The 22,197-nt window shown below is 44.8% G+C and overlaps 1 protein-coding gene across 2 annotated transcripts in view; it reads right to left on the bottom strand.

Moving 5' to 3' along the window:
* The window catches only part of FAM193A (family with sequence similarity 193 member A), a 252,759-nt gene that overhangs the window by 96,535 nt on the left and 134,027 nt on the right, over positions 1–22,197 (bottom strand). For both annotated transcript variants that reach the window (XM_038745554.1, XM_038745555.1), the window contains exon 7: positions 20,355–20,479. In XM_038745554.1, the coding sequence (XP_038601482.1) occupies positions 20,355–20,479 (125 nt within the window). The remainder of the gene's footprint in view (positions 1–20,354; positions 20,480–22,197) is intronic.

Genomic DNA, 22,197 nt, shown 5'->3' with positions numbered 1-22,197 from the left:
CGCGGGGGGCAACCTGATCACCTTGTAACCTCCCCGGCGCCTAGAACAGTGCTTTGCACATAGTAAGCGCTTAATAAATGCCATTATTATTATCATTATTATTATTATTATTATTATGGGTTCTAATCCCGGCTCCGCCACTTGTCTGCTGTGTGACTTTGGGCAAGTCACTTCGCTTCTCTGGGCCTCAGTTCCCTCATCTGTTAAAAAAAATGGGGATTAAGACTGCGAGCCCCACGTGGGGCAACCTGATCACCTTGTAACCTCCCCGGCGCTTAGAACAGTGCTTTGCACATAGTAAGCGCTTAATTAATGCCATCATTATTATTATTATTATTATGGGTTCTAATCCCGGCTCCGCCACTTGTCTGCTGTTTGACTTTGGGCAAGTCACTTCGCTTCTCTGGGCCTCAGTTCCCTCCTCTGAAAAAAATGGGGATTAAGACTGTGAGCCTCACATGGGGCAACTTGATCACCTTGTATCCCTCCAGTGCTTAGAACAGTGCTTTGCACATAGTCAGCACTTAATAAATGCTATTATTATTATTATTATTATTATTATTATTATTATTATGGGTTCTAATCCCAGCTCCGCCGCTTGTCTGCCGTGTGACTTTGGGCAAGTCACTTAGCTTCTCTGGGCCTCAGTTCCCTCATCTGTAAAAACATGGGGATTAAGACTGCGAGCACCACGTGGGGCACCTTGATCACCTTGCATCCCCCCAGCACTTAGAACAGTGCTTTGCACATAGTAAGCGCTTAACAAATACCATCATCATCACTCTCCGTGCTTAACTTCTCTGGGCCTCAGTTCCCTCATCTGTAAAATGAGGATTAAGGCTGCGAGCCCCACGTGGGGCAACCTGATCACCTTGTATCCCCCAGCGCTTAGAACAGTGCTTTGCACATAGTAAGCGCTTAATAAATGCCATCATTATTACTATTATTATTATGGGTTCCAATCCCGGCTCCGCCACTTGTCTGCTGTGTGACTTTGGGCAAGTCACTTTGCTTCTCTGTGCCTCAGTTCCCTCATCTGTAAAAAAATGGGGATTAAGACTGCAAGCCCCATGTGGGGCACCCTGTATCCCCCCAGCACTTAGAACAGTGTTTTGCACATAGTAAGTGCTTAACAAATACCATCATCATCACTCTCCATGCTTAACTTCTCCATGCCTCAGTTACCTCATTTGTAAAATGGGGATGAAGACTGCGAGCCCTAAGTGGGACAACCCGATCACCTCGTGTCCCCCCCGCAGTGCTTAGAACAGTGCTTTGCACATAGTAAGCACTTAATAAATGCCATTATTATTATTACAGTAAGAGCTTAACAAATACCATCATTATTACTATTATTATGCACTTAAAAAATAGGAAGTGCTCAATGAATACCACTGCTTTATTAATTTGACTAATTAATTAATTAACCTGTATATGTATATATGTTTGTACATATTTATTACTCTATTTTACTTGTACAGATCTATTCTATTTATTTTATTTTGTTAATATGTTTGGTTTTGTTCTCTGTCTCCCCCTTCTAGATTGTGAGCCCACTGTTGGGTAGGGACTGCCTCTATATGTTGCCAACTTGGACTTCCCAAGCGCTTAGTACAGTGCTCTGCACACAGTAAGCGCTCAATACATACGATTGATTGATTGATTGCTTTGCACATAGTAAGCGCTTAACAAATACCATCATCATCATCATCACTCCCCGTGCTTAACTTCTCCATGCCTCAGTTACCTCATCTGTAAAATGGGGATGAAGGCTGAGAGCCCTAAGTGGGACAACCCGATCACCTCGTTTCCCCCCAGCACTTAGAGCAGTGCTTTGCACATAGTAAGCACTTAATAAACGTCATTATTATTATTATTATAGTAAGCGCTTAACAAATACAGTCACTGTTACTACTATTACGCACTTAGAAAATAGGAAGTGCTCAATGAATACCACTGCTTGATTAATTTGACTAATTAATTGATTAATTAACCTGTATATGTATATATGTTTGTACATATTTATTACTCTATTTACTTATCTATTTTTACTTGTACATATCTATTCTATTTATTTTATTTTGTTAATATGTTTGGTTTTGTTCTCTGTCTCACTGCTTGATTAATTTGATTAATAATAATAATGATGGTATTTGTTAAGCGCTTACTACGTGCAAAGCACTGTTCTAAGCGCTGGGGGGAATACAAGGTGATCAAGTTGTCCCACTTAGGGCTTGCAGTCTTCCGCTTTTAATCTGCTTTTGTTACCCCTTTCCACCTTCGAGAACCTAAAACCGAGAAAATGGTGGTCTTGGCCACATGTCAGGAAGCTCTTTCCCACCACCCCATCATCATCATCATCATCATCATCATCAATCGTATTTATTGAGCGCTTACTGTGTGCAGAGCACTGTACTAAGCGCTTGGGAAGTACAAATTGGCAACATATAGAGACGGTCCCTGCCCGACAGCGGGCTCACAGTCTAAAAGGGGGGAGACAGAGAACAAAACCAAACATACTAACAAAATAAAATAACTCATTTCTACGCAGTTCTCTTGCCTCCTCCAGGCAGGTCACCAGGACTCACAATTTGTTCACGAGGGAATGTCACAGTTGACCCAAGTAGGAAAACAACATCCTTTAATAACAGCAATAATAATAATAATAATAATGGTGGCATCTGTTAAGTGCTTACTATGAGCTGAGCCCTGTTCTAAGCACTGGGGTGGATAATAATAATAATAATAATAATAATAATAATAATAATAATAATAATAATAATAAGCATTTGTTAAGCGCTTACTATGTGCAAAGCACTGTTCTAAGCGCTGGGGAGGATACAGGGTGATCAGGTTGTCCCACGTGGGGCTCACAGTCTTCATCCCCGTTTTACAGATGAGGGAACTGAGGCCCAGAGAAGTGAAGTGACTTGCCCAAGATCACACAGCAGACATGTGGCGGAGAGTCGGGATTCGAACCCATGACCTCTGACTCCAAAGCCCGGGCTCTTTCCACTGAGCCACGCTGCTTCTCTGGTGATCAGGTGATACAAGGTGATCAGGTTGTCCCGTGCGGGGCTCACAATCTTCATCCCCATTGTACAAAGGAGGGAACTGAGGCACAGAGAAGTGAAGGGACTTGTCCAAAGAACACAGCTAAGTGGTGGAGGGGCGGGATTAGAACTCACGACCTCTAACTCCCATCTTGCCACAAAATCACGCTGCTTTTCTACGGGCTTCTTTGAGCGCTCCTGGCCTTACTAAGGCGAGGATAATTAATCAATTAATGGTATTTATTGAGCACTTACTACACACAGAACACTGCACTAACACGAACACAATACAACCGAGTTGGTAGAGACATTCCCTGCCCATAACCAGCACCTCGGTGATTTTAATTCCGAGGATATACTTCCAAGGGATGAATTTTTTGCGAATCAGGAAAAAGAGAGAGAAACTCGCTCGGTAGTTAAAGTCGGATGGCTTTTTTTGGCACTGCTCCTCACGACACCTAATTGGTTAGGTGGATGAAATCATTTTTCTTCCTCAGATTTTGAAAACTTTCATGCCATTTCAAGATATCAGATTTTGTACAGGTTTATTACTCTATTTTACTTGTACACATTTACTATTCTATTTATTTTGTTACTATGTTTTGTTTTGTTGTCTGTCTTCCCCACCTAGACTGTGAGCCTGCTGTTGAGTAGGGACCGTCTCTATATGTTCTGTGCTGTGCTTCCCCACTGCACCTGTATATATGTTTGTATATATTTATTACTCTATTTATTTATTTATTTTATTTGTACATATCTATTCTATTTATTTTATTTTGTTAGTATGTTTGGTTTTGTTCTCTGTCTCCCCCTTTTAGACTGTGAGCCCACTGTTGGGTAGGGACTGTCTCTAGATGTTGCCAATTTGTACTTCCCAAGCGCTTAGTACAGTGCTCTGCACATAGTAAGCGCTCAATAAATACGATTGATGATGATGATGATGATATGTTGCCAACTTGTACTTCCCAAGCGCTTAGTACAGTGCTCTGCACACAGTAAGCGCTCAATAAATACGACTGAATGAGTGAATGGAAGGAACGGGAACGAAATAGCTGTTTAGATCCCTGGTTCATACACTCTCGATGAGGTGACCTGAATTCACTTTGGTGGCTTTTTTGGCACTGCTCTTCACGACATCTAATTGATTAGGTGAATGAAATCATTTCTCTTCCTCAAATTTTTAAATCTTTCATGTCATTTCAAGATATCAGATTTTGTACAGGTTTATTACTCTATTTTACTTGCACACATTTACTATTCTATTTATTTTATTTTGTTACTATGTTTTGTTTTGTTGTCTGTCTCCCCCTTCTAGACTGTGAGCCCGTTGTTGTCTCTATATGTTGCCTACTTGTCCTTCCCAAGCGCTTAGTACAGTGCTCTGCACACAGTAAGCGCTCAATAAATACGACTGAATGAGTGAATGGAAGGAACGGGAAAGAAATAGTTTTATAGATCACTGGTTCGTACACGCTCGATGTGGTAACCAGAATTCACTTTGGTGGCTTTTTTGGCACTGCTCCTCACGACATCTAATTGGTTAGGTGGATGAAATCATTTTCCTCAAATTTTTAAATCTTTCATGTCATTTCAAGATATCAGATTTTGTACAGGTTTATTACTCTATTTTACTTGTACACATTTACTATTCTATTTATTTTATTTTGTTACTATGTTTTGTTGTCTGTCTCCCCCTTCTAGACTGTGAGCCCGCTGTTGTCTCTATATGTTGCCAACTTGTCCTTCCCAAGCGCTTAGTACAGTGCTTTGCACACAGTAAGCGCTCAATAAATACCATTGAATGAATGAATGGAAGGAACGGGAAAGAACTAGCTGATTAGATCCCTGTTTTGTACACGCTCGATGAGGTGACCTGAATTCACTTTGGTGGCTTTTTTGGCACTGCTCCTCACGACATCTAATTGGTTAGGTGGATGAAGTCATTTTTCTTCCTCAGGTTTTGAAAACTTTCACGTCATTTCAAGATATCAGATTTTGTACAGATTTATTACTCTATTTATTTTACTTGTACATATTTACTATTCTATTTATTTTATTTTGTTACTATATTTTGTTTTGTTGTCTGTCTCCCCCTTCTAGACTGTGAGCCCGCTGTTGGGTAGGGACCGTCTTCTATATGTTGCCGACTTCTCCTTCCCAAGCGCTTAGTACAGTGCTCTGCACACAGTAAGCGCTCAATAAATACGACTGAATGAATGAATATCAGGGAAACAGATGGCCAATTTCTGAACCCATTGCTGGGAAGGGATTGTCTCTATCTGTTGCCAAATTGTACTTTCCAAGCGCTTGGTACAGCGCTCTGCACACAGTAAGCGCTCAATAAATACAATCGAATGAATGAATTAATGATGTTTATGTTTCTATAATTCTATTTATTCCGATTATATTGATGCCTGTCTACTTGTTTTGTTTTGTTGTCTGTCTCCCCCTTCTAGACTGTGAGCCCGTTGTTGGGAAGGGATTGTCTCTATCTGTTGCCAAATTTAACTTTCCAAGCGCTTAGTACAGCGCTCTGCACACAGTAAGCGCTCAATAAACACGATCAAATGAATGTATTAATGATGTTTATGTTTCTATAATTCTATTTATTCCGATTATATTGATGCCTGTCTACTTGTTTTGTTTTGTTGCCTGTCTCCCCCTTCTAGACTGTGAGCCCGTTGTTGGCAAGGGATTGTCTCTGTTGCCAAATTGTACTTTCCAAGCGCTTAGTACAGCGCTCTGCACACAGTAAGCACTCAATAAATATGATCGAATGAATGAATTAATGAAGTTTATGTTTTTATAATTCTATTTATTCTGATTATATTGATGCCTCTCTACTTGTCTTGTTTTGTTGTCTGTCTCCCCCTTCTAGACTGTGAGCCCGTTGTTGGCAAGGGATTGTCTCTATCTGTTGCCAAATTGTACTTTCCAAGCGCTTAGTACAGCACTCTGCACACAGTAAGCGCTCAATAAATACGATCGAATGAATGAATTAATGATGTTTATGTTTCTATAATTCTATTTATTCCGATTATATTGATGCCGCTCTACATGTTTTGTTTTGCTGTCTGTCTCCCCCTTCTAGACTGTGAGCCCATTGTTGGCAAGGGATTGTCTCTATCTGTTGCCAAACTGTACTTTCCAAGCGCTTGGTACAGCGCTCTGCACACAGTAAGCGCTCAATAAATACGATCGAATGAATGTATTAATGATGTTTATGTTTCTATAATTCTATTTATTCCGATTATATTGATGCCGGTCTACTTGTTTTGTTGTCTGTCTCCCCCTTCTAGACTGTGAGCCCGTTGTTGGCAAGGGATTGTCTCTATCTGTTGCCAAATTGTACTTTCCAAGCACTTAGTACAGCGCTCTGCACACAGTAAGCGCTCAAAAAATATGACTGAATGAATGAATTAATGAGGTTTATATTTCTATAATTCTATTTATGCTGATTATATTGATGCCTACTTGTTTTTTGTTGTCTGTCTCCCCCTTCTAGACTGTGAGCCCGTTGTTGGCAAGGGACCCTCTCTATCTGCTGCCGAATTGTACTTTCCAAGCGCTTAGTACAGCGCTCTGCACACAGTAAGCGCTCAATAAACACGATTGAATAAATGAATGAATGCCGACTGATTGAGCCCTACTGAAGGCTCACCTCCTCCAAGAGGCCTTCCCAGACTAAGCCCCCCTTTTCCTCAGCTCCCCCTTCCCTCCCCGTCGCCCCGATTCGCTCCCTTTGTTCCGCCTCCCTCCCTGCTCCGCGGCACTTGTATATATACGCACGTAGCTGTATTTCTATTTATTTATATTAATGCCTGTTTACTTGTTTTGACGTCCACAGATTTATAATTCTATTTATAATGATGCTACTGATGCCTGTTTATTTGTTTTGATGTCTGTCTCCCCGCTTCTAGGCTGTGAGCCCGTTGTGGACAGGGACTGCCTCTCTTTATTGCTGAATTGTACTTCCCAAGCGCTTAGTACGGTGCTCTGCAGACGGTAAGCGCTCAATAAATATGAGAAGCAGCGTGGCTCGGTGGAAAGAGCCCGGGCTTTGGAGTCCGAGGTCAGGGGTTCAAATCCCGGCTCCGCCAACTGTCAGCTGTGTGACTTTGGGTAAGTCACTTCACTTCTCTGAGTCAGAGGCCGTGGGTTCAAATTCCGGCTCTGCCACTTGTCAGCTGTGTGACTTTGGGCAAGTCACTTCACTCCTCTGGGACTCAGTTCCCTCATCTGGAAAATGGGGATGAAGACTGTGAGCCCGCCATGGGACAACCTGATCACCTTGTAACCTCCCCAGCGCTTAGAACAGTGCTGTGCACATAGTAAGCGCTTAATAAATGCCATTAAAAAATAAAGAAATAAATACGACCAAACGAATGAATGAATGATTACCCATTCCCTGACCTTGAAGTCTTAATAAGATAACCTGTACTTCCCAAGCGCTTAGTACAGTGTTCTGCACACAGTAAGCGCTCAATAAACACGACTGACTGAATGAATGAATATTAGGAAAAAATAGCTTAAAGTCACATAGCTTAAAGAACCTTAATTCTAATTTCAAACTTCTATCAAAAGTGTTCATTTCGTTCCTCTGGAAAGAAGGACCCTGAGGAAACACTTCATTCATTCATACTAAGCGCTTAGTACAGTGCTCTGCACACAGTAAGCGCTCAATAAATACAATTGATTGATTGATTGATTCATTCGTACTTATTGAGCACTTACTGTGTGCAGAGCACCGTACTAAGCGCTTGGGAAGTACAAGTCGGCAACTATAGAGACGGTCCCTACCCAACAACGGGCTCACAGTCTGGAAGGGGGAGACAGACAACAAAACAAAACATGTTGACGGGTGTCAAAATCGTCAGAACAAATAGAATTAAAGCTAGATGCACATCGTTAACAAAATAAATGGTAAATATGTCCAAGTAAAATAGAGTAATAAATCTCTACTGGAGAAGCAGTGTGGCTCAATGGAAAGAGCCCGGGCTTTGGAGTCAGAGGTCAGGGGTTCAAATCCCAGCTCCGCCACTTGTCAGCTGTGTGACTTTGGGCAAGTCACTTCACTTCACTGGGCCTCAGTTCCCTCATCTGGAAAATGGGGATGAAGACTGTGAGCCCCCCGGGGGACAACCTGATCCACCTTGTAACCTCCCCAGCGCTTAGAACGGTGCTTTGCACATACTAAGAGCTTAATAAAAATGCCATTATTATTATTATTCTAAATCTGGGCAAATATATATACAGGTGCTGAGGGGAGGGGAAGGAGGTAGAGCGGGGGGATCAATCAATCAATCGTATTTATTGAGTGCTTACTGTGTGCAGAGCACTGTACTAAGCGCTTGGGAAGTCCAAGTTGGCAACATATAGAGACAGTCCCTACCCCACAATCAATCAAACAATCAATCGTATTTATTGAGCGCTTACTGTGTGCAGAGCACTGTACTAAGCGCTTGGGAAGTACAGGTTGGCAACATGTAGAGATGGTCCCTACCCAACAGCGGGCTCACAGTCTAGAAGGGGGAGACAGAGAACAAAACCAAACATATTAGCAAAATAAAATAAATAGGATCAATCAATCAATCAATCGTATTTATTGAGCACTTACTGTGTGCAGAGCACTGTACTAAGCGCTTATACGTACAAGTAAAATAGAGTAATAAATATGTACAAGTATGTACAATATGTATGTATGTACAATACAATATGTACAAATATGTATAAGTGATAAATACGTACAAACATATATACCTATATACAGGGGATAGGGAGGAGGAGAGGAAAAAGGGGGCTCATTCATTCATTCAATCGTATTTATTGAGCGCTTACTGTGTGCAGAGCACTGTACTAAGCGCTTGGAAAGTACAATTCGGCAACGGATAGAGACTACTCCCTTCCCAACAACGGGCTCACAGTCTAGAAGGGGGAGACAGGCTCAGTCTGGGAAGGCCTCCCGGAGGTTATAAATAAAGAAATTACCCTCTTCCGAGGTAACCGAAGGAGATGGACTCCGGCCCAAAGGGGATCTTGGAAGGTCAAGGTGATGGGAGGTCACATTTGTCGGAAGTTTTTGTTTGGGGGATTAGCGGGAGCTGGGCAGAGTGGGTGGGGGGAAAAACGATCGCTCAGTAAACGGTGATTACTGTTGGATGCCTAGACTAAGCGCTCGGGAGAGTCCGATACATCATCATCATCATCATCGATCGTATTTATTGAGCACTTACTGTGTGCAGAGCACTGTACTAAGCGCTTGGGAAGTCCAAGCTGGCAACATCTAGAGACGGTCCCTACCCAACAGTGGGCTCACAGTCTAAAAGGGGGAGACAGAGAACAAAACCAAACATACTAACAAAATAAAATAGAATAGATATGTACAAGTAAAATAAAAAGAGTAATAAATATGTACAAACATATATACAGGGAGACGTCAGAGTTGGGAGAGACCCTCCCCGCCCTCAACGAGCTTCCAGTCCAGAGGAAAAAAGAGAGGCTCAGCTGCGTTCGGGGTAGCCACGTTTCGAGTCTTCGAGAGGGTGGACCACCTTAGCTAGTCGGGGTGGGAGACATCAGAGTACTGGGGGAGCAGCGCGGCTCGGGGGAAATAATAATAACAATAATAATAATAATAATAATAATAATAATGGCATTTATTAAGCGCTTACTATGTGCAAAGCCCTGTTCTACGCGCTGGGGAGGTTACAAGGTGATCAGGTTGTCCCACTGAGGGCTCATAATAATGGCATTTATTAAGCGCTTACTATGTGCAAAGCCCTGTTCTACGCGCTGGGGAGGTTACAAGGCGATCAGGTTGTCCCACTGAGGGCTCATAATAATGGCATTTATTAAGCGCTTACTATGTGCAAAGCCCTGTTCTACGCGCTGGGGAGGTTACAAGGTGATCAGGTTGTCCCACTGAGGGCTCACAATAATGGCATTTATTAAGCGCTTACTATGTGCAAAGCGCGGTTCATTTTGCAGACGAGGTGACCGAGGCCTGGAGAAGTGAAGTGGCTTGCCCAAAGTCACGCAGCTGACAAGTGGCGGAGCCGGGATTTGAACCCATGACCGCTGACTCCCAAGCCCGGGCTCTTGCCACTGAGCCACGCTGCTTCTACGCATGCTGGAAAGAGCACGGAGTTGGGAGTCGGAGGTCGTGGGTTCTAATCCCCGCAACGCTACTTATCAGCTGTGTGACTCTGGGCAAGTCACTTTACATCTGTATATATGTTTGTACATATTTGTTACTCTACTTATTTATCTTACTTGTACATATCTATTCTATTTATTTTATTTTGTTAGTATGTTTGGTTTTGTTCTCTGTCTCCCCCTTTTAGACTGTGAGCCCACTGTTGGGTAGGGACTGTCTCTATATGTTGCCAACTTGGACTTCCCAAGCGCTTAGTACAGTGCTCTGCACACAGTAAGCGCTCAATAAATACGATTGATGATGATGATGATGATCTCTGGGCCTCAGTTCCCTCATCTGTAACATGAACAGTGCTTTGCATATAGTAAGCGCTTAATAAATGCCATTATTATCAACATTATTATTATTATTAAAGTGGGGATTAAGACTGTTAGTCCCACATGGGACAACCTGATGACCTTGTATCTCCCCCAGCACTTAGAATAGTGCTTGGCACATAGTAAGCGCTTAACAAATAAGTGCTTAGTACAGTGCTCTGCACACAGTAAGCGCTCAATAAATACGATTGAATGAATGAACAAATACCATCATTATTATTACTGGGACAAGGCAGAGAAGCATACTGGCCGAGTGGCTAGAGCACAGGCCTGGGAGTTGGAAGGCCCTGGGTTCTAATCCAGGCTCTGCCACCGTCCACTCTGTGACCTCGGGCAAATCGCTTCACTTCTCGGGGTCTCAGTTACCGCATAATAATGGCATTTATTAAGCGCTTACTATGTGCAAAGCACTGTTCTAAGCACTGGGGCGGTTACAAGGCAATCAGGTTGCCCCATGTGGGGCTCACAGTCTTCATCCCCATTTTACAGCTGAGGTAACTGAGGCAAAGAGAAGTGACGTGACTTGCCCAAAGTCACATAGCCGACAATTGGCGGAGCCAGGATTTGAACCCATGACCTCTGACTCCAAACCCTGGGCTCTTTCCACTGAGCCACGCTGCTTCCCTTGCCACGCTGCTTCTCATCTCATCTGGGAAGTGGGGATTAAGACTGCGAGCCCCACGTCCAACCTGATTATCCTGCATCTAATCCCAGTGTTTAGTACAGTGCCTGGCACATCGTAAGCACTTATAATAAATAACATTTAAAAAAAAACACCAAAAAAAAAAAAAATCCCACTGTTCTCCCTGGGTAAACGTTAAGCCCAGGGTCTGTGTTCGAAAAATAAACCCAGAGGGACAACAATTCAAAGGGGAGGGAAACGTTATTACTACTATTAGTAGCAGTAATATTATTAGTAGTATTATTATTTTATTTTGTTAATTTGTTTGGTTTTGTTCTCTGTCTCCCCCTTCTAGACTGTGAGCCCGTTGTTGCGGAGGGACCGTCTCTATATATGTTGCCAACTTGGACTCCCCAAGAGCTTAATACAGTGCTCTGCACACAGTAAGCGCTCAATAAATACGACATTGATTGATTGATAATATTTGTTAAGCACTTACTATGTGTAAAGCATTATTCGAAGCGCTGGGGAAAATACAAATATATCAGGTTGAACTTAGACCACGTCCCGCGTGGGGCTCACAGTTTAAGTCTTGCTTCGGGATTTGGGACGGTGTACTTTGGTTTTGTCATTTTCCAAATTTTGCCCAAGTGTAAAGCCTCGGCGGTTGGATGAGTTTCAGTGTAAGTTAGATGGGGAATAGTTGTCGGAAAATACAAATATATCAGGTTGAACTCAGACCATGTCCCGCGTGGGGCTCACGGTTTAAGTCTTGCTTCGGGATTTGGGACGGTGTACTTTGGTTTTGTCATTTTCCAAATTTTGCCAAAGTGTAAAGCCTCGGCGGTCGGATGAGTTTCAGTGTAAGTTAGATGGGGAAAAGTTGTCAGAAAATCAGTATCAGTGGTACTTACTGAGCACCTCCTGTGTGCAGATCTCTGTACTGGGCACTTGGGAGAGGACAACACAAAGGAGTTGATAGCCACATTCCCTGCCCAAAAAGTGAGCAGCTCTGTGGGCTTAGAAGCAGCGTGGCTTAGTGGGAACAGCACAGGTTTGGGAGTCGGAGGATCAATCAATCAATCGTATTTATTGAGCGCTTACTATGTGCAGAGCACTGTACTAAGCGCTTGGGAAGTACAAATTGGCATCACATGTGGATTCCAATCCCAGCTCCATGACTTGTCTGCTGTGTGCAGACCACGCTGCTTCTCTAAATGATCTGGGCAGCAGTACGGACTAGAGTCGGGAGAGACGGAGACAGGGAGGTCGGCGAGGAGGCTGATGAAGTAATTACAGAGAAGCAGCGTGGCTCAGTGGAAAGAGCCCGGGCTTTGGAGTCAGAGGTCATGGGTTCGAATCTCAGCTCCGCCACGTCTGCTGTGTGACCTTGGGCAAGTCGCAACTTCTCAGAGCCTCAGTTACCTCATCTGTAAAATGGGGATGAAGACTGTGAGCCCCCCATGGGACAACCTGATCACCTTGTACCCCCACAGCGCTTAGAACAGTGCTTTGCATATAGTAAGCGCTCAACAAATGCCATCATTATTATTATTATTATTATTATTATTGTTACGGCTGGAGAGGATAAGAGCTTGGATCAGCACAGTGGCAGTTTGGATGGAGAAGAAAGGGTGGATTTTGGAGATGTTTGAAGATAGAACCTATAAGATTTACTGACAGAATGAATGAGAGAGATGAGGTAAAGTTAATGCCAAGGTGACAGGCTTGGGAGACAGGGAGTACAGTGGTGTTATCCACAGTGATGAAAAAGACAGGGTTTGGGTGGGAAGACATGGAATTCTGTTTGGGACATGCTAATTGATGATGATGAAGGTGACGGTATTTATTAAGTGCTTACTATGTGCAAAGCACTGTTCAAAGCGCTGGGGAGGTTACAGGGCGATCAGGTTGTCCCTCGGGGGGGCTCACAGTCTTAATCCCCAATTTAGAGATGAGGTCACTGAGGCCCAGAGCAGTTAAGTGACTTGCCCAAAGTCACAGAGCTGACAAGTGGCGGAGCCGGGATTTGAACCCTCCTTCCCCACCTTCCTTTCCTCCTTCCCTCCCCCACAGCACCTGTATATATGTATATATGTTTGTACATATTTATTACTCTATTTATTTATTTATTTATTTTACTTGTACCTATCTATTCTATTTATTTTATTTTGTTAGTATGTTTGGTTTTGTTCTCTGTCTCCCCCTTTTAGACTGTGAGCCCACTGTTGGGTAGGGACTGCCTCTATATGTTGCCAACTTGTACTTCCCAAGCGCTTAGTACAGTGCTCTGCGCACAGTAAGCACTCAATAAATACAATTGATTGATTGATTAAGTGACTTGCCCAAAGTCACAGAGCTGACAAGTGGTGGGCAGGGATTTGAACCCATGACCTCTGACTCCAAAGCCCGGGCTCTTTCCAACTGAGCCACGCTGCTTCTCAGGTTGTGACGGGGCATCCAAGGGGAGATATCCTGAAGGCAGGAGGAAACGCAAGAGTGCAGAGAGAGAGAGAGGTCAGGGCAGGAGAGGGAGATAATAATAATAATAATAACAATGATGGCATTTATTAAGCACTTACTATGTGCAAAACACTGTTCTAAGTGCTGGGGAGGTTACAAGGTGATCAGGTTGTCCCACGTGGGGCTCACAGTCTTAATCCCCATTTTACAGATGAGGGAACTGCGGCCCAGAGAAGTGAAGTGACTTGCCCACAGTAAGCGCTCAATAAATACGATTGATTGATTGATTGATTGATTGCCCAAAGTCACCCAGCTGACCATTGGCGGAGCCAACACTGGAACCCATTACCTCTGACTCCAAAGCCCGGGCCCTTTCCACTGAGTCACGCTGCTTCAATAGATGATGAGGGATTTGGGAAACATTCCCATAGAGGTGGAGAGATGATGGGAGATTTGGGAAATGCCATCCCCACAGAGGTGGAGAGCTGATGGGAGATTTGGGAAACATCCCCATAGAGGTAGAGAGATGACGGGAGATTTGGGAAACATCCCCATAGAGGTGGAGAGATGATGGGAGATTTGGGAAACATCCCCGTAGAGGTGGCTGTTGAAGCCGTGGGAGCGGTTGAGTTCCCAAGGGAGAGGGTGGATATGGAGAAGAGGAGGAGGGGACCTGGAATTGAGCCTTGGGGAACCCCCCCAGTTAGGGGGTGGGAGGCAGAGGGGCCTGTGAAAGACACTGAGAAACAGCAGTCAGTAAGACAGGATGAGAATCAATCAATCAATCAATCAATCAATCATATTTATTGAGCGCTTACTGTGTGCAGAGCACTGTACTAAGCGCTTGGGAATTCCAAGTTGGCAACATATAGAGACGGTCCCTACCCAACAGTGGGCTCACAGTCTAGAAGGGGGAGACAGAGAACGAAACCAAACATTCACAAAATAAAATAAATAGAATAGAAATGTACAAGTAAAATGAATAAATAAATAAATATGTACAAACATCCCTGAGCAGACTGTTGTAGTGAAGCCGACGTTGGCTGACGTTTCAGTGCTTGGCACCCGGTACATGCTTTGATACAATAATGATAATAGTGTGATGACCATGATGATGATGTTGGCATTTGTTAAGCCCTTACTATGTGCCGAGCACTGTTCTAAGCGCTGGGGTAGATACAGGGTAATCAGGGTGTCCCATGTGGGGCTCACACTTTTAATCTCCATTTTACAGATGAGGTAACTGAGACACAGAGAAGTTAAGTGACTTGCCCAAGGTCACACAGCTGACAGTTGGCGGAGCCGGCATTTGAACCCATGACCTCTGACTCCAAATAATAATAATAATAATGGCATTTACTAAGTGCTTACTATGTGCAAAGCACTGTTCTAAGCGCTGGGGAGGTTACAAGGTGATCAGGTTGTCCCACGGGGGGCTCACAGTCTTCATCCCCATTTTACAGATGAGGTAGCGGAGGCACAGAGAAGTTAAGTGACTTGCCCAAGGTCACACAGCTGACAGGTGGAGGAGCCGGCATTTGAACCCATGACCCCTGACTCCAAATAATAATAATAATAATGGCACTTAGTAAGTGCTTACTATGTGCAAAGCACTGTTCTAAGCGCTGGGGAGGTTACAAGGTGATCAGGTTGTCCCACGGGGGGCTCACAGTCTTCATCCCCATTTTACAGAGGAGGTAGCTGAGGCACAGAGAAGTTAAGTGACTTGCCCAAGGTCACCCAGCTGACAGTTGGTGGAGCCGGGATTTGGACCCCTGACCTCTGATTCCAAATAATAATAATAATAATAATAATAATGGCACTTATTAAGTGCTTACTATGTGCAAAGCACTGTTCTAAGCGCTGGGGGGGTTACAAGGTGATCAGGTTGTCCCATGGGAGGGCTCACAGTCTTCATCCCCATTTTACAGATGAGGTAGCTGAGGCCCAGAGAAGTTAAGTGACTTGCCCAAGGTCACACAGCTGACAGTTGGTGGAGCAGGGATTTGGACCCCTGACCTCTGACTCCAAAGCCCGGGCTCTTTCCACTGAGCCACGCTGCTTCTCTAATGTGCATCTAATGTGCTTTATTTTTATTTATTCTGACGACCTGACACCTGTCCACATGTTTTGTTTTGTCTGTCTTCCCCTTCTATTCATTCATTCATATTTATTGAGCGCTTACTGTGTGCAGAGCACTGTACTAAGCGCTTGGGAAGTCCAAGTTGGCAACATATAGAGACGGTCCCTACCCAACAGCGGGCTCACAGTCTAGAAGGGGGAGACAGACAACAATGCAAAACATATTATATATTTATTCTATTTATTTTGTTAATATGTTTTGTTTTGTTCTATGTTCTTTGTTAATATGTTGCCAACTTGTACTTCCCAAGTGCTTAGTCCAGTGCTCTGCATCATCATCAATCATATTTATTGAGCACTTACTATGTGCAGAGCACTGTGCTAAGCGCTTGGGAAGTACAAATTGGAGTACAAATTGTACTCTGCACACAGTAAGCGCTCAATAAATACGATTGAATGAATGAATATTAACAAAATAAAATAAATAGAATAGTAAATATGTACAAGTAAAATAAATAGAGTAATAAATATGTACAAACATATATACAGGTGCTGTAGGGAGGGGAAGGAAGTAAGGCGGCTGTGAGCCCGTTGCTGGGTAGGGACCGTCTCTATATGTTGCCAACTTGTACTTCCCAAGCGCTTAGTACAGTGCTCTGCACACAGTAAGCGCTCAATAAATACGATTGAATGAATGATAAGCAACGAGGCTCAGTGGAAAGAGCCCGGGCTTTGGAGTCAGAGGTCATGGGTTCGAAGCCCAGCTCCGCCACATGTCTGCTGTGTGACCTTGGGCAAGTCACTTAACATCTCTGAGCCTCAGTTACCTCGTCTGTAAAATGAGGATTAAGACTGTGAGCCCCACTTGGGACCTCAATAATATCCCCCCCAGCGCTTAGAACAGGGCTTTGCACATAGTAAGCGCTTAACAAATGCCACCGTTATTATTGTAATGATAATAACAATGATAAGAATAATGATAATCAAAAAAGAGTGTACTTAATAATAATAATAATGGCATTTATTAAGTGCTTACTATGTGCAAAGCACTGTTCTAAGCGCTGGAAAGGTTACAAGGTAATCAGGTCGTCCCACGGGGGGGTCACAGTCTTCATCCCCATTTTACAGATGAGGGAACTGAGGCCCAGAGAAGTGAAGTGACTTGTCCAAAGTCACCCAGCTGATAATGGGAAATGTGATCCCATTTCCAGGCATATCCCTCCTCCCGGCCTTCCTGTTCTCTCCTCAGCACCTCCCCATGGGGCCAACGATGGGTCAGAGGCCCAATAATAATAATAATAATAATAATAATGGGATTTGTTAAGCACTTATCATGTGCTTAAGCACATGGTATATATACATATATATACATATATATACCTGTATATATATGTATATATGTTTGTACATATTTATTACTCTATTTATTTATTTTACTTATACATATCTAGTCTATTGATTTTATTTTGTTAGTCTGTTTGGTTTTGTTCTCTGTCTCCCCCTTTTAGACTGTGAGCCCACTGTTGGGTAGGGACTGCCTCTATATGTTGCCAACTTGGACTTCCCAAGCGCTTAGTACAGTGCTCTGCACATAGTAAGCGCTCAATAAATACGATTGATGATGATGATGTGCCAGGCACTGTACTAAACGCTGGGGTGGACATGAGCAAATTGGGTTGGACACAGCTGCCGTCCCGGTCTCAATCCCCATTTTACAGATGAGGTAACTGAGGTTCAAAGAAGTGAAGGGACTTTGCCCAAGGCCACCCAAGAAAAACGTGGTGGAGCCGGAATTAATAATAACGATGGCATTTATTGAGCGCTTAGTATGTGCCAACCACTGTTCTAAGCGCTGGGGAGGTGACAAGGTGATGAGGTTGTCCCACGGCGGGCTCACAGTCTTCATCCCCATTTTACAGATGAGGTAACTGAGGCACAGAGAAGTGAAGCGACCGGCCCAAGGTCACCCAGCTGCCAAGTGGCTGAGCCAGGATTTGAACCCGTGACCTCTGACTCCAAAGCCCGGGCTCTTTCCACTGAGCCACGCTGCTTCTCTGAACCCATGACCTTCTGTCCGCCATTCCATGCGGTCTAATCAATCGTATTTATTGAGCGCTTACTGTGTGCAGAGCACTGGACTAAGCGCTTGGGAAGTCCAAGTCGGCAACATACAGAGACAGTCCCTACCCGATAGCGGGCTCACGGTCTAGAAGGGGGAGACAGAGAACAAAACCACTTGTGTATATATATGTATATATATATATATATATATATATATATATGTTTGTACATATTTATTACTCTATTTATTTATTTTACTTGTACATATCTATTCTGTTTATTTTATTTTGTTGGTATGTTTGGTTTTGTTCTCTGTCTCCCCCTTTTAGACTGTGAGCCCACTGTTGGGTAGGGACCGTCTCTATATGTTGCCAATTTGTACTTCCCAAGCGCTTAGTACAGTGCTCTGCACATAGTAAGCGCTCAATAAATACGATTGATGATGATAGAAGGGGGAGACAGTCTAATCGGGACTCGGTTGGGCGGGAGACGGCACGGGAAGGGGGAGGGGGGAACGAAGCGCCGGAGGAAGGGCAGGCGGAGGGGGATCCTGCTTACGACCCACAAAATAACGGCTCCTCGGCCTCCTCCTCCCGCCGTCCGCCTCCGGGATTAATCAGGTTGTCCCACGGGGGGCTCACAGTCTTCATCCCCATTTTACAGATGAGGAAACTGAGGCCCAGAGAAGTGAAGTGACTTGCCCAAAGTCACACAGCTGATAAAGTGTGCGATTTATCAGTGTGTGACTTCTAGGCTGTGAGCCCGCTGTTGGGTAGGGACCGTCTCTAGATGTTGCCAACTTGGACTTCCCAAGCGCTTAGTACAGTGCCCTGCACACAGTAAGCGCTCAATAAATGCGACAATGAAAAAGTGGCAGAGGCAGGATTCGAACTCATGATCGTACTAAGCGCTCGGGTAGATGCAAGATTCATTACTCTATCTATTTTACTTGTACATATTTACTATTCTGCTTATTTTGTTAATGATGTGCATCTAACTTTATTTCTATTTATTCTGACGACTTGACACCCGTCCACATGTTTTGTTTTGTTGTCTGTCTCCCCCTTCTAGACTGTGAGCCCGTTGTTGGGTAGGGACCGTCTCTAGATGTTGCCGACTTGGGCTTCCCAAGCGCTGAGCACAGTGCTCTGCACACAAAAAGCGCTCAATAAATATGATTGAATGAATGAATGAATGTGAGCCCGTTGTTGGGTAGTGACCGTCTCTATATGTTGCCGACTTGGGCTTCCCAAGCGCTTAGCACAGTGCTCTGCCCACAGAAAGCGCTCAATAAATACGACTGAATGAATGAATGAATGTGAGCCCGTTGTTGGGTAGTGACCGTCTCTCTATGTTGCCGACTTGTACTTCCCAAGCGCTCAGTACAGTGCTCTGCACACAGTAAGCAGCGTAGAGAAGCAGTGTGGCTCAGCGGAAAGAGCCCGGGCTTTGGAGTCAGAGGTCATGGGCTCAAATCCTGGCACCGCCACTTCAATCAATCAATCAATCAATCGTATTTATTGAGCGCTTACTATGTGCAGAGCACTGTACTAAGCGCTTGGGAAGTACAAATTGGCATCACATAGAGACAGTCCCTACCCAACAGTGGGCTCACAGTCTAAAAGGGGGAGACAGAGAACAGAACCAAACATCCCAACAAAATAGAAATGTACAAGTAAAATAATAAATAAATAAATAGAGTAATAAATATGTCACTTGTCAGCCGTGTGACTCTGGGCAAGTCACTTCACTTCTCTGGGCCTCAGTGACCTCATCTGTAAAATGGGGATTAAGACTGTGAACCCCTTGTGGGACAACCTGATCACCTTGTAACCTCCCCAGCGCTTAGAACAGTGCACATAGTAAGCACTTAATAAATGCTATTATTATTATTAGTAGTAGTAGTAGTAAGCGCTCTAGAGAAGCAGCATGGCTCAGTGGAAAGAGCCCGGGCTTCGGAGTCAGAGGTTCGATTCCCGACCCCGCCACATGTCTGCTGTGTGATCTTGGGCGGGTCACTTCACTTCTCTGGGCCTCAGTTCCCTCATCTGCAAAATGGGGATGAAGATTGTGAGCCCAACGTGGGCCAACTTGATCAGCCTGTATCCTCCCCAGCGCTCAGAACAGTGCTTTGCACATAGTAAGCGCCTAACAGATGCCAATTATCAATCAATCGCATTTATTGAGCGCTTACTATGTGCAGAGCACTGTACTAAGCGCTTATAATAATGATGGCATTTGTTAAGCGCTTACTATGTGCAAAGCACTGTTCTGAGCGCTGGGGGGGGGATACAAGGTGATCAGGTTGTCCCAGTGGGGCTCACAGTCATCATCCCCCTTTTACAGATGAGGTAACTGAGGCTCCGAGAAGCGAAGTGACTTGCTCCAAGGTCACACAGCAGACACGTGGCGGAGCCGGGACTCGAACCCATGACCTCCGACTCCAAAGCCATGCTATCGCTCCACGCCGCGGCACCGAAGGCAAATCAGAGAGCCCGCCGCCGGCCACCCGCCCGGTTAATCGAGGCGACGGAAGGTACCTGAGCTGGGACACCAGCGCCGGCAGGCTATTCTGAAGAAGCGGCTCAGAAAAAACCAGATTTTCGAACAGGTGCTTATTGTGCAGTTCCCATGTAACCTGGAATTTCTTCAGATGTTCATTTTCCTGAAAAAAAAACCCAAAAAGACACACACACAAACACACAAAACGTCTGTTGAGGCCTCCAGAACAACGCCGGGATACCAGAGAAGCAGCGGCGTGGCTAAACGGGAAGAATACGGACTTGAGAGTCACAGGTCACGAGTTCTAATCCCGCCTCCACCGCTGATCGGCTGGGTGACCTTCGGCAGGTCACTTCCCTTCTCCGGGCCTCAGTGACCTCATCTGGAAAATGGGGATGAGGACTGGGAGCCCCACGTGGGACAACCTGATGACCTTGTACCTACCCCAGCGCTTAGGACAGGGCTTGGCACATAGTAAGCGCTTAACAAATACCAACGTCATCATTATTACACCAAAAGAGAGGGGATAATTAACACGGACTTGAGAGTCAGAGGTCACGAGTTCTAATCCCGCCTCCGCCGCTGATCGGCTGGGTGACCTTGGGCAGGTCACTTCGCTTCTCTGGGCCTCAGTGACCCCATCTGGAAAATGGGGATGAAGACTGGGAGCCCCACGTGGGACAACCTGATTACCTTGTACCTACCCCAGCGCTTAGGACAGGGCTTGGCACATAGTAAGTGCTTAACAAATACCAACGTTATTATTATTACGCCAAAAGAGAGGGGATAATTAACACGGACTTGAGAGTCAGAGGTCACGAGTTCTAATCCCGGCTCCGCCGCTGATCAGCTGGGTGACCCTGGGCAGGTCACTTCACTTCTCTGGGCCTCAGTGACCTCATCTGGAAAATGGGGATGAGGACTGGGAGCCCCACGTGGGACAACCTGATTACCTTGCACCTACCCCAGCGCTTAGGACAGTGCTTGGCACATAGCAAGCGCTTAACAAATACCAACATTATAATAATAATAATGATAATAATGGCATTTGTTAAGCGCTTACTATGTGCAAAGCACTGTTCTAAGCACTGGGGGGATACAATGTGATCAGGTTGTCCCACGTGGGGCTCACAGTCTTAATCCCCATTTTGACAGACGAGGGAACTGAGGCTCAGAGAAGTGAAGTGACTTGCCCAAGGTCACACAGCAGACTTGTGGCGGAGCCAGGATTTGAACCCACGACCTCTGACTCCAAAGCCCGGGCTCTTTCCACTGAGCCACGCTGCTTCTCTATAATAATAACATTATTATTATTACGCCAAAAGAGAGGGGATAATTAACACGGACTTGAGAGTCAGAGGTCACGAGTTCTAATCCCGGCTCCGCCGCTGATCAGCTGGGTGACCCTGGGCAGGTCACTTCACTTCTCCGGGCCTCAGTGACCTCCTCTGGAAAATGGGGATGAAGACTGGGAGCCCCACGTGGGACAACCTGATGACCTTGTACCTACCCCAGCGCTTAGGACAGGGCTTGGCACATAGTAAGCGCTTAACAAATACCAACGTTATTATTATTACACCAACAGAGAGGGGATAATTAACACGGACTTGAGAGTCAGAGGTCACGAGTTCTAATCCCGGTTCCGCCGCTGATCAGCTGGGTGACCTTGGGCAGGTCACTTCGCTTCTCTGGGCCTCAGTGACCTCCTCTGGAAAATGGGGATGAGGACTGGGAGCCCCACGTGGGACAACCTGATGACCTTGTACCTACCCCAGCGCTTAGGACAGGGCTTGGCACATAGTAAGCGCTTAACAAATACCAACGTTGTTATTATAAAAGAGAGGGGATAATTAACACAGACTTGAGAGTCAGAGGTCACGA

Source organism: Tachyglossus aculeatus, chromosome 4 (genome assembly GCF_015852505.1).
Source record: "Tachyglossus aculeatus isolate mTacAcu1 chromosome 4, mTacAcu1.pri, whole genome shotgun sequence".
Classification (NCBI taxonomy): domain Eukaryota; kingdom Metazoa; phylum Chordata; class Mammalia; order Monotremata; family Tachyglossidae; genus Tachyglossus; species Tachyglossus aculeatus.
This window is presented reverse-complemented; position numbering and strand designations above follow the sequence as displayed.